Source organism: Hyla sarda, chromosome 1 (genome assembly GCF_029499605.1).
Source record: "Hyla sarda isolate aHylSar1 chromosome 1, aHylSar1.hap1, whole genome shotgun sequence".
In the NCBI taxonomy this organism is placed as follows: Eukaryota; Metazoa; Chordata; class Amphibia; order Anura; family Hylidae; genus Hyla; species Hyla sarda.
In genome coordinates this window covers 433,220,651-433,233,800 of record NC_079189.1, presented here as the reverse complement: position 1 = coordinate 433,233,800, position 13,150 = coordinate 433,220,651, and the positions used below count along the sequence as shown (strand labels likewise).

Genomic DNA, 13,150 nt, shown 5'->3' with positions numbered 1-13,150 from the left:
CTTCTACACCTCTGTCACTCATGTACGCTCCTCTATACCCCTCTCTCCACTCCTGTACACTCCTCTACACCCCTGTCACCCATGTACTCTCCTCTACACCCCTCTGTACACTCCTCTACACCCCTGTCACCCATGTACGCTCCTCTGCACCCCTCTGTCTGCTCCTCTACACCCCTCTGTCCACTCCTCTACACCCCTGTCACCCATGTCTGCTTCTCTACACCCCTGTCACTCATGTACGCTCCTCTACACCCCTCTCTCCACTCCTGTACACTACTCTACACCCCTGTCACCCATGTACACTCCTCTATACCCCTCTGTACACTCCTCAACACCCGTCACCCATGTACGCTCCTCTACACCCCTCTGTACACTCCTCTACACCCCTGTCACCCATGTACACTCTTCTGCACCCCTCTGTCTGCTCCTCTACACCTCTCTGTCCACTCCTCTACACCCCTGTCACCCATGTATGCTCCTCTACACCCCTCTGTACACTCCTCTACACCCCTGTCACCCATGTACGCTCCTCTACACCCCTCTCTCCACTCCTCTACACCCCTCTGTACACTCCTCTACACCCCTGTCACCCATGTACGCTCCTCTACACCCCTCTCTCCACTCCTCTACACCCCTGTCACCCATGTACACTCCTCTATACCCCTCTGTACACTCCTCTACACCCTTGTCACCCATGTACACTCCTCTACACCCCTGTCACCCATGTACGCTCCTCTGCACCCCCCTGTCTGCTCCTCTACACCCCTCTGTACACTCCTCTACACCCCTGTCACCCATGTACGCTCCTCTGCACCCCTCTGTCTGCTCCTCTACACCTCTCTGTCCACTCCTCTACATCCCTGTCACCCATGTATGCTCCTCTACACCCCTCTGTACACTCCTCTACACCCCTGTCACCCATGTACGCTCCTCTGCACCCCTCTGTCTGCTCCTCTACACCTCTCTGTCCACTCCTCTACACCCCTGTCACCCATGTACGCTCCTCTACACCCCTCTCTCCACTCCTGTACACTCCTCTACACCCCTGTCACCCATGTACGCTCCTCTACACCCCTCTGTACACTCCTCTACACCCCTGTCACCCATGTACGCTCCTCTGCACCCCTCTGTCTGCTCCTCTACACCTCTCTGTCCACTCCTCTACACCCCTCTGTCCACTCCTCTACACCCCTGTCACCCATGTCTGCTTCTCTACACCCGTCACCCATGTACACTCCTCTACACCCCTCTGTACACTCCTCTACACCCCCCTGTCCACTCCTCTACACCTCTGTCACCCATGTACTCTCCTCTACACCCCTCTGTCCACTCCTCTACACCCCTGTCACCCATGTCTGCTTCTCTACACCCCTGTCACCCATGTACGCTCCTCTGCACCCCTCTGTCTGCTCCTCTACACCCCTCTGTCCACTCCTCTACACCCCTGTCACCCATGTACGCTCCTCTACACCCCTCTCTCCACTCCTCTACACCCCTCTGTACACTCCTCTACACCCCTGTCACCCATGTACGCTCCTCTACACCCCTCTCTCCACTCCTCTACACCCCTCTGTCCACTCCTCTACACCCCTGTCACCCATGTACGCTCCTCTACACCCCTCTGTCCACTCCTCTACACCCCTCTGTCCACTCCTCTACACCCCTGTCACCCATGTACGCTCCTCTACACCCCTCTGTCCACTCCTCTACACCCCTGTCACCCATGTACGCTCCTGTACACCCCTCTGTACGCTCCTCTAAACCCCTTTGTCACCCATGTCCACCCCTCTACATCCCTCTGTCACCCATGTACACTCTTCTACACCCTTCTGTCACCCATTTAAAAAAAAGTTTGGCGCCTAATAGATTTGTTTTGCAGGTTTAACGGTGAAGAATTGTGTATGGAAGAAATCGTGATGATGGCCCGGACCAGATGGAGAAGAGAAGACAACATTGCAAATTAGAGAAGACGTCATTGGTGAGTTGCTGTATAAAGCAGCACTTTAAACTACATACCCACTGATAAATAGATATAGTGCATTGCATTTTTTACCATTTCCCCCTCTTTTTTTTTTTTTGCTCGTCAACCTCTGTAGCGGTGCCCCGCGGAATTTTTTTTTTTCGAGGTGTGCCCCGACCCGAAAAAGGTTGGGAAACACTGACCTAGACCTTCTGCTGTTGCCCCTGACTACGAACTTCGCTGCCTGCCCTGACCTTCTGCTACGTCTAAGCCATACAATGAAGCACGGCAAATCTCTTACCCACCTGAAACCATACAATGAAGCACGGCAAATCTCTTACCCACCTGAAGCCATACAATGAAGCACGGCAAATCTCGTACCCACCTGAAGCCATTCAATGAAGCACGGCAAATCTCTTACCCACCTGGAGCCATACAATGAAGCACGGCAAATCTCTTACCCACCTGAAGCCATACAATGAAGCACAGCAAATCTCTTACCCACCTGAAGCCATACAATGAAGCACGGCAAATCTCTTACCCACCTGAAGCCATACAATGAAGCACGGCAAATCTCTTACCCACCTGAAGCCATACAATGAAGCACGGCAAATCTCTTACCCACCTGAAGCCATAAAATGAAGCACAGCAAATCTCTTACACACCTGAAGCCATAAAATGAAGCACAGCAAATCTCTTACCCACCTGAAGCCATACAATGAAGCACGGCAAATCTCTTACCCACCTGAAGCCATACAATGAAGCACGGCAAATCTCTTACCCACCTGAAGCCATACAATGAAGCACGGCAAATCTCTTACCCACCTGAAGCCATACAATGAAGCACGGTGTCACGCCGAGCGCTCCGGGTGCCGCTGCCTTCCCGGAGCGCTCACGGCGTTCCTCTGGCTGCAGCGCTCTGGTCGGCATTGCTGACAGCGAGCGCTGCTCTCTGGTCCCCGGAGGGGACGCGATCCAAGGCACGACTCGTGTCGGCCCTCGGATTGCGCCACGTCTCTCTCACCTCTCGCTCCCGTCTGCTTCGTCCCGGCGCGCGTGGTCCCGCTCCCTAGGGCGCGCGCGCGCGCGCCGACTTGCTTGAATTTAAAGGGCCAGTGCACCACTAATTGGTACCTGGCCCAATCACGCCCTAATGTATAAAAACCCACTTCCCCTTCCTCTCCTCGCCGGATCTTGTTGCCTTGTGCCCTGAGAAAGCGTTATACTGTGTCCCAAGCCTGTGTACCTAGACCTTCTGCTGTTGCCCCTGACTACGAACCTCGCTGCCTGCCCTGACCTTCTGCTACGTCTGACCTCGCCTCTGTCTAGTCCTTGTGTACCGCGCCAGTCTCAGCTGCCAGAGAGGTCGAGTCGCTACTGGGGAACACGACCTGGTAGTTACTGCCGCAGCAAGTCCATCCTGCTTTGTGGCGGGCTCTGGTGAACACCAGTAACTGCTTAGAACCGATTCCCCAGTACGGCCCGCGTCATCGCCTCTCTGGTACAGGGGATCCACCTCCAGTGTCATCACCAGCCGCTAGCCCGGATCCTGACACACGGCAAATCTCTTACCCACCTGAAGCGATACAATGAAACACGGCAAATCTCTTACCCACCTGAAGCCATACAATGAAGCACGGCAAATCTCTTACCCACCTGAAGCCATACAATAAAGCACGGCAAATCTCTTACCCACCTGAAGCCATACAATGAAGCACGGCAAATCTCTTACCCACCTGAAGCCATACAATGAAGCACGGCAAATCTCTTACCCACCTGAAGCCATACAATGAAACACGGTGTCACGCCGAGCGCTCCGGGTGCCGCTGCCTTCCCGGAGCGCTCACGGCGTTCCTCTGGCTGCAGCGCTCCGGTCGGCATTGCTGACAGCGAGCGCTGCTCTCTGGTCCCCGGAGAGGACGCAATCCGAGACACGGCTCGTGTCCGCCCTCGGATTGCGCCACGTCTCTCTCACCTCTCGCTCCCGTCTGCTTCGTCCCGGCGCGCGTGGTTCCGCTCCCTAGGGCGCGCCGACTTGCTTGAATTTAAAGGGCCAGTGCACCACTAATTGGTGCCTGGCCCAATCACGCCCTAATGTATAAAAACCCACTTCCCCTTCCTCTCCTCGCCGGATCTTGTTGCCTTGTGCCCTGAGAAAGCATTATACTGTGTCCCAAGCCTGTGTACCTAGACCTTCTGCTGTTGCCCCTGACTACGAACCTCGCTGCCTGCCCTGACCTTCTGCTACGTCTGACCTCGCCTCTGTCTAGTCCTTGTGTACCGCGCCAGTCTCAGCTGCCAGAGAGGTCGAGTCGCTACTGGGGAACACGACCTGGTAGTTACTGCCGCAGCAAGTCCATCCTGCTTTGTGGCGGGCTCTGATGAACACCAGTAACTGCTTAGAACCGATTCCCCAGTACGGCCCGCGTCATCGCCTCTCTGGTACAGGGGATCCACCTCCAGTGTCATCACCAGCCGCTAGCCCGGATCCTGACACACGGCAAATCTCTTACCCACCTGAAGCCATACAATGAAACACGGCAAATCTCTTACCCACCTGAAGCCATACAATGAAGCACGGCAAATCTCTTACCCACCTGAAGCCATACAATAAAGCACGGCAAATCTCTTACCCACCTGAAGCCATACAATGAAGCACGGCAAATCTCTTACCCATCTGAAGCCATACAATGAAGCACGGCAAATCTCTTACCCACCTGAAGCCATACAATGAAGCACGGCAAATCTCTTACCCACCTGAAGCCATACAATGAAGCACGGCAAATCTCTTTCCCACCTGAAGCCATACAATGAAGCACGGCAAATCTCTTACCCACCTGAAACCATACAATGAAGCACGGCAAATCTCTTACCCACCTGAAGCCATACAATGAAGCACGGCAAATCTCGTACCCACCTGAAGCCATACAATGAAGCACGGCAAATCTCTTACCCACCTGGAGCCATACAATGAAGCACGGCAAATCTCTTACCCACCTGAAGCCATACAATGAAGCACGGCAAATCTCTTACCCACCTGAAGCCATACAATGAAGCACGGCAAATCTCTTACACACCTGAAGCCATACAATGAAGCACGGCAAATCTCTTACCCACCTGAAGCCATACAATGAAGCACGGCAAATCTCTTACCCACCTGAAGCCATAAAATGAAGTACAGCAAATCTCTTACACACCTGAAGCCATAAAATGAAGCACAGCAAATCTCTTACCCACCTGAAGCCATACAATGAAGCACGGCAAATCTCTTACCCACCTGAAGCCATACAATGAAGCACGGCAAATCTCTTACCCACCTGAAGCCATACAATGAAGCACGGCAAATCTCTTACCCACCTGAAGCCATACAATGAAGCACGGTGTCACGCCGAGCGCTCCGGGTACCGCTGCCTTCCCGGAGCGCTCACGGCGTTCCTCTGGCTGCAGCGTTCCGGTCGGCATTGCTGACAGCGAGCGCTGCTCTCTGGTCCCTGGAGGGGACGCGATCCGAGGCACGGCTCGTGTCCACCCTCGGATTGCGCCACGTCTCTCTCACCTCTTGCTCCCGTCTGCTTCGTCCCGGCGCGCGTGGTCCCGCTTCCTAGGGCGCGCGCGCCGACTTGCTTGAATTTAAAGGGCCAGTGCACCACTAATTGGTGCCTGGCCCAATCACGCCCTAATGTATAAAAACCCACTTCCCCTTCCTCTCCTCGCCGGATCTTGTTGCCTTGTGCCCTGAGAAAGCGTTATACTGTGTCCCAAGCCTGTGTACCTAGACCTTCTGCTGTTGCCCCTGACTACGAACCTCGCTGCCTGCCCTGACCTTCTGCTACGTCTGACCTCGCCTCTGTCTAGTCCTTGTGTACCGCGCCAGTCTCAGCTGCCAGAGAGGTAGAGTCGCTACTGGGGAACACGACCTGGTAGTTACTGCCGCAGCAAGTCCATCCTGCTTTGTGGCGGGCTCTGGTGAACACCAGTAACTGCTTAGAACCGATTCCCCAGTACGGCCCGCGTCATCGCCTCTCTGGTACAGGGGATCCACCTCCAGTGTCATCACCAGCCGCTAGCCCGGATCCTGACACACGGCAAATCTCTTACCCACCTGAAGCCATACAATGAAACACGGCAAATCTCTTACCCACCTGAAGCCATACAATGAAGCACGGCAAATCTCTTACCCACCTGAAGCCATACAATACAACACGGCAAATCTCTTACCCACCTGAAGCCATACAATGAAGCACGGCAAATCTCTTACCCACCTGAAGCCATACAATGAAGCACGGCAAATCTCTTACCCACCTGAAGCCATACAATGAAGCACGGCAAATCTCTCACCCACCTGAAGCCATACAATGAAGCACGGCAAATCTCTTTCCCACCTGAAGCCATACAATGAAGCACGGCAAATCTCTTACCCACCTGAAACCATACAATGAAGCACGGCAAATCTCTTACCCACCTGAAGCCATACAATGAAGCACGGCAAATCTCGTACCCACCTGAAGCCATACAATGAAGCACGGCAAATCTCTTACCCACCTGGAGCCATACAATGAAGCACGGCAAATCTCTTACCCACCTGAAGCCATACAATGAAGCACGGCAAATCTCTTACCCACTTGAAGCCATACAATGAAGCACGGCAAATCTCTTACCCACCTGAAGCCATACAATGAAGCACGGCAAATCTCTTACCCACTTGAAGCCATACAATGAAGCACGGCAAATCTCTTACCCACCTGAAGCCATACAATGAAGCACGGCAAATCTCTTACCCACCTGAAGCCATACAATGAAGCAAGGCAAATCTCTTACCCACCTGAAGCCATACAATGAAGCACGGCAAATCTCTTACCCACCTGAAGCCATACAATGAAGCACGGCAAATCTCTTACCCACCTGAAGCCATACAATGAAGCACGGCAAATCTCTTACCCACCTGAAGCCATACAATGAAGCACAGCAAATCTCTTACCCACCTGAAGCCATACAATGAAGCATGGCAAATCTCTTACTCACCTGAAGCCATACAATGAAGCACGGCAAAGCAGAAAAACACACTCAGAAAAGATAGAGGGTGCATGTTGTGGAGATATCAGCTCACGTGCTGCTCTGCTGATAAGGGGTACTGGAAGTTCATCACAGGATTAGGGAGGGGAATGAAAGATGCTGAGAAAAAAAAGGAAGGAAGGAGGGAAACAGAGACGAGGCTACACATGGAAAACATTAATAACATATGTAATATACTCTTTCACATTTCTATCCTGATACGTCCAATGAGTTACAGAACAACCTCCCGATAAAGGGGAAAATTGTTTTACTTAATATATTTTTGTTTCTGTTAAACTCTAGTGCTTAGGTGCACTTTTATCCAAGATTTCACTGTTTAGAAGCTATTCCTAGCACCAGGATCCCTTTAGCACCAGCTAGATGAACTTGTAATCTGACCCGGAGCCTGTGTGAGAGGCACCTACAGGGTTTTGCGCCACAAAAAATGCAAATAAATTCCCTGTTTACAATTTCTACATAAATGGCACATATTTGGGAATAGTGAAAGTTGTCCTCTTGTGCCCCTGATGGCCTACAGAGTTCAGCTGTGAAGTAAATATATTGCCTGATTAGAACAAGATTTTGAAACATGTTGTTTTTTTAGATATTTTTTATTTTAAATGTTTTAATTTATGGAACATTATTATGTGCGCAGTCATCTTGATTGAGCTGTTTTTAACAACATTTAAAACAGCAAGCAGTATAGACATAATAGACTGGAGTGGACCCTATTCACTTCTGTGGGAGAGGTTTCTGGACATTGGGGGAGATTTATCAAAACCTGTCCAAAGGAAAAGATTCCCAGTTGCCCATAGCAACCAATCAGATCGCTTCTTTCATTTTTAACAAGGCCTCTGCAAAATGAAAGAAGCGATCTGATTGGTTGCTATGGGCAACTGGGCACTTTTTCCTTTGTACAGGTTTTGATAAATCTCCCCCATTATTTCTAAATGGGAAAATGGGGGTAAATTAGATTTTTATTAGGGGAGACGTGCATATATTTTTAAAAACATTTTCCAGTACTTATTTAAAGGGGACCTGTCAGATCCCACATGAAAAAATAAAAAATAATATGTTACTCAGTACCTTATCCTGACATGTACATTTAATTTTTATGCCTCTATCACCTATATTTATTATAAAAATACCTCTTTTCATTAACTCACTGAGTTAGACATCCTCTCAGGGGAAGGGGGCGTGTCCCTCCCTTGTGGTGGTGGGAGTTGATTGGTGCATCTGTTCATGCAGCCTCGTCCATGAGTCATCTCTTGTCCATGACTCATTGGGATTTTCAGGGGCTGTTTTCTTTATAAAATATTTAAAAAAATTTAAACAACCATATTACACAATATCTTTTTTTTTTTTTATCAGTAACAACATATAAAATGTTTTTAGATCTGACAGTACCCATTTAACATTCTCCATAGGCGACCAATAATAGAGCTTATTACATTGCAATATACTGTTCTGTACGATATATATCATAGTACTATTAGTACTTGTACGGCATGATTCTTTAGCCTGCACAAGATTAGCCATCCTGCAAGCTAGAGGGTAAGAGACCACCGGCAGCCATTTTCACTCATTGGACCCCTGAAGATGCACTGCTGGTGTCTGATGAGCCCACCTGGCACCTTAATTTTTCTTAGGCTGCATTCACATCTCGTTTTGTACTTACGGGCGCCGAATCAAACGGTGACTCCGGTCAGTTCAGTTTTGACCCGTATGCGGTTTTGGACCGGACCTAAAATCGTAGTACACTACGGTTTGAGGTCCGGTCAGGAAACCGCATACGGGTCAAAACTAAGCCGACCGGAGTCACCGTTTGACTCCGGTCGGCTACGGGCGACTCATTAAAGTAAATGGACTTATGGGCTGATCCAGCTGGGGTACGGAAGCGTCTGTTTTGCCCCTCCCCCCGCATGTACAAAACGAGATGTGAATGCAGCCTTATAGATGATGTGATCTGTATTGATTGATGTATTGATCGATGATACGGTTTAAGGTCTGGTCAGGAAACCGGATATGGGTAAAAAATGAGCCGACCGGAGTCATCATTTGACTCTGGTTGGCTCATTAAAGTAAATGGATTTCAGCATTGGTCCGGCTGGGGTACGGGAACGCCCGGTTTTCCCCTCCCCCAGCCGGATCCGGCACCCTTACAGTGAAAACGAGGTGTGAATGCAGCCTTAGCCATTCTGTAAATGCACGACCCTGTATGTCGAGTAGCTTGCTGCAGCACTGATAAGTTTTAGATTGTGGTTATCCAAGCACTGGGGCCCCCGTGATCTCCTGCACGGGGCCGCGGCAATGTACAGTAAAGGGGGCATTACGTCCCCACATGACGCGGCAGCCGTCACGCCCTTCTATGTATCTCTATGGGATCCATCATGACCCAGTGGTGTAATTTGTGCTCCAATCCATTCTTGGCACGATCAGGGTAAAAAAAAAAAAAAAGGCCAATTGGTTCCAGTACTGGAGAGAGCACAATAGACATGTGGAATTTGCCCAACTTAAGTAATATATTGTTACTGGTGGCTCAGGGGTTAGCAGAGCTGCTATACATCAATAGGGTCCTGGGTACGAATCTGAATAAACAACAACTGCTGGAAGTTTGCACGAGCTTCCCTCTTTTCCCAGATATGTATATCTTATGTATAGAAAAGTACTAGATAGTAACAGCGAACTTTATAAAACGCTGTGTTCTGGTAAGCGCCGTTACACACCATCACCACCACCACCAACAGACTTTGGTCTTCGGTAATATGGCGCTCTAATCTCCGCTGGGAAACACGGCAGAGTTTGCAGCCCTGACCTCGTGGGTTTTGAGGGTGGGAGCGCGTGATTGGCTGTCAGCTTAGTGACGTCATTCTGTCCGTAACTAGCGCCTTGAGAAGGAAAAGATGGCGCTGTTCACATGGAGGGCGTGCGGTTGTCACCAGAGACTGAATAGGTAATGTTTCGGTTCACGGTGCCGTCCCAGAAGATCGGGGCAGAGAGGGGGAGGGGCTGCTTGTTGTACTTCCTAGTGGTTGGAGTTGGCATGTAAAGTACTATAAGGTTTTGTTCTCCTGTCAGTGATGCAATGTCTTGTCTTGGTTTTCAGCTTCTTGAAGGCAGGACCCTTCCCCCGGAGCAGTGTGGTGCCCGCCAAGAGCCTCCACTCCAGTGAGTGTACTTCCGCACTACTTGTCTCTAATTGTACCTATGGGGCATTAATCAAAACTGGCTTTGTTGCCCGTAGCAACCAATCACAGCTCCACTTTCATTTGTTATACTGCTCTGTTAAAAGGAAAGATGAGCAGTTGATTGGTTGCTATAGGCAACAAACAGTTTTCTTTTCTAGAGGGTTTTAGCCTAGTTTCCCTAAGCGTGACCTGTGACCTGTTCCTTGTGAGGCGTGTTCATGACTCAAGTCAGCAGGTGTCAGACTGTCCTTGTCTCATACATGTCCTGTACTGTTGTGCAGATGGAAGAAGAGTACATGCTGCATCTACTGCTGCGGCCATCAGGCTCAGACCCCTTTATCTGCTGCTGGGGACAGGTGGAGGATATGCGGGCTACAGGCAGTACGAGGGCTATAAGGACCGCCAGCTACAGAAACTTGGCCTGGACATTCCTCCTAAAGTAGCATACACCTGGGAGGTAAGGACATTTCCTCTCTTATATGTGCCAGGGTGACATTGTCTAAGCTCATTCATACCCTGTTGGGTGCCGCTATATTTACACGTTTATTACTCTTTTTAACCGGTTGGGGACAGAGTGAGTACAGGTACACACTCGCGTCCTGGTACTTAACCCCTTAAGTTTTTCCGTTAAGCGTTTTTCCGTTTTTGCATTTTCATTTTTTTTCCTCATCACCTTCTAAAAAATCATAACGCTTTCAATTTTGTACATAAAAATCCATACGATGGCTTATTTTTTTTGCGCCACCAATTCTACTTTGCAGTGACATTAGTCATTTTACCAAAACATCCACGGCGAAACGGGAAAGAAATTCCTTGTATGACAAAATTGAAGAAAAAATGTAATTTTGTAACTTTTGGGGGCTTCCATTTCTACGCAGTGCATTTTTTGGTAAAAATGACACTTTATCTTTATTCTGTAGGTCCATACGATTTAAAATTATACCCTACTGATATAGGTTTGATTTTGTCGTACTTCTGAAAAAAAAAATAACTACATGTAGGAAAATGTATACGTTTAAAATTGTCATCTTCTGACCCCTATAACTTTTTTAATTTTTCCGCGTACGGACCGGTATGAGGGCCATGATCTGAAGTTTTTATTGGTACATTTTTGCATTGATCGGACTTTTTGATCACTTTTCATTCATTTTTTTACATTTTTTTTATGGGCTTTGGAATTTATTTGCGCGTACGCCATTGACCGTGCAGTTTAATTATATATTTTTATAGTTCGGACATTTACGCACGCGGCGATACCATATATGTTTATTTTTATTTACACATTTTTATGGGAAAAGGGGGGTGATTCAAATTTTAATGTTAGCCCAGGGTCCCGGCTAGAATAGCAACCGGGACCAACCCGGTGTGATGCGGCGTGACCCTGTTTTAAACACCGGGACCAGGGTGAAAGGGACCCCCGTACAATCACAAAAGGGGGTTCACTGAATTTCCCGCTGGGAGTTTGAGCTGCGGCGGAAAATTTGCCACAGTTCAAACTTGCAGAAGGAAACTCACTGTAAACCCCCCAGCCATGTGATTGTATCCTGTACATTCACAAGGGGGGCAAATATCCAACTGTTGCAAAACTACAACTCCCAGAATGCACCGACAGACCATACATGCTGGGAGTTGTAGTTTTGCAACAGCTGTAGGCACATGGTGGGGAACCACTGAGTTAGGAAACAGATTCTTGCTCAGTGTTTCCCAAACTCAGTGGTTCCCCACCAGTGTGCCTACAGCTGTGGCCAAACTACAACTCCCAGCATGTATGGTCTGTCGGTGCATTCTGGGAGTTGTAGTTTTGCAACAGTTGGATATTTGCCCCCCTTGTGAATGTACAGGATACAATCACATGGCTGGGGGGTTTACAGTGAGTTTCCTTCTGCAAGTTTGAACTGTGGCAAATTTTCCGCCGCAGCTCAAACTCCCAGCGGGAAATTCAGTGAACCCCCTTTTGTGATTGTACCCTAAAAACACTACACTATATCTACACAAAATAAAAAGTAAAACACTACATACACCCCCTTACACGGTCGTCCCCCTCAACTTCCCCAATAAAAATGAAAACCATCTTGTACGGCACGGTTTCCTAAACGGAGCCTCCAGCTGTTGCAAAACAACAACTCCCAGCATTGCCGGACAGCCATTGACTGTCCAGTCATGCTGGGAGTTTTGCAACAGCTAGAGGCACCCTGTTTGGGAAACGCTGCCGTAGTGTATTTCTGGTGGAGCGCCATGCTTGTATCTAGGTCTGCCCCTATGCAAATCCCTAATTTAATCTAGAGGGCCACAGTTTAGAAATCCCTGCACAGTGATCTCCAAACTGTACCCCTCTAAATCTTGCAAAACTACAAATCCAAGCATGCCCAAATGGCTGTCTGGGTATGCTGGGAGTTGTAGTTTTGCAACATCTGGAGGGCTACAGTTTAGAGACCACTGTATAGTGGTCTCCAAACTGTAGCCCTCCAGATGTTGCCAGGCAACTACTCACCGGCTTCCATAGTCTGTACGAGGAGCCGCACGTCATCCCTGCCGATTGCAGGTAAGGGACCTCCACCACCGCTGCCGGTCACGCTACAGTTCCCTCGATCTGCCCCGATTAGTCGGTGGGCAGAACGGGGAAACCGAACATTAACCCCTCCACCACCGATCTGCTATTAGTCGATCGCTTCTGATCGACCAATAGCAGGAATAGGAGGGGTGGCACCCCTGCCACCTCACTCCTATCCCTTCAGGGGGACCGGGGGTGTCTTGGAAATCCCCGATCCCCCTTATTTTCTGGGTCACCGGAGACCCGTATGACCCGGAATCACCTGTCTGACTTGACCAGTGATTTCCTGCGATCGCCAAATGATTTCAGCAGGCATCCCGATCCGGTCCCCGAACGGCTAGCGTCAGGGACCAGAATTCCCACGGGCGTACCTATACGTCCTTAACCTCTTAACCCCTT

General features: G+C 49.5%; 2 protein-coding genes across 6 annotated transcripts in view; one reads left to right on the top strand and one right to left on the bottom strand.

Annotated features, from left to right (window-relative positions):
* LOC130282411 (serotransferrin-2-like) overlaps positions 1-8,312 on the bottom strand; it is a 78,096-nt gene extending 69,784 nt beyond the window's left edge. For 2 of the 4 annotated variants that reach the window (XM_056530636.1, XM_056530651.1), the window contains exon 1: positions 6,983-7,122. In XM_056530636.1, coding sequence (XP_056386611.1) covers positions 6,983-7,046 — 64 coding nt within the window. In that variant the 5' untranslated portion in view covers positions 7,047-7,122. Of the gene's footprint in view, positions 1-6,982; positions 7,123-8,160 lie in introns of those variants that run through there. The other 2 variants (XM_056530643.1, XM_056530661.1) reach the window with 2 other exon arrangements.
* Positions 8,313-9,870: 1,558 nt separating this feature from the next.
* The window catches only part of PISD (phosphatidylserine decarboxylase), a 45,187-nt gene continuing 41,907 nt past the window's right edge, over positions 9,871-13,150 (top strand). Inside the window, exons 1-3 of one of the 2 annotated variants that reach the window (XM_056530546.1) lie at positions 9,871-9,965; positions 10,119-10,180; positions 10,482-10,657. In XM_056530546.1, the coding sequence (XP_056386521.1) occupies positions 9,916-9,965; positions 10,119-10,180; positions 10,482-10,657 (288 nt within the window). In that variant the 5' untranslated portion in view covers positions 9,871-9,915. Of the gene's footprint in view, positions 9,966-10,118; positions 10,181-10,481; positions 10,658-13,150 lie in introns of those variants that run through there. The other variant, XM_056530563.1, reaches the window with a different exon arrangement.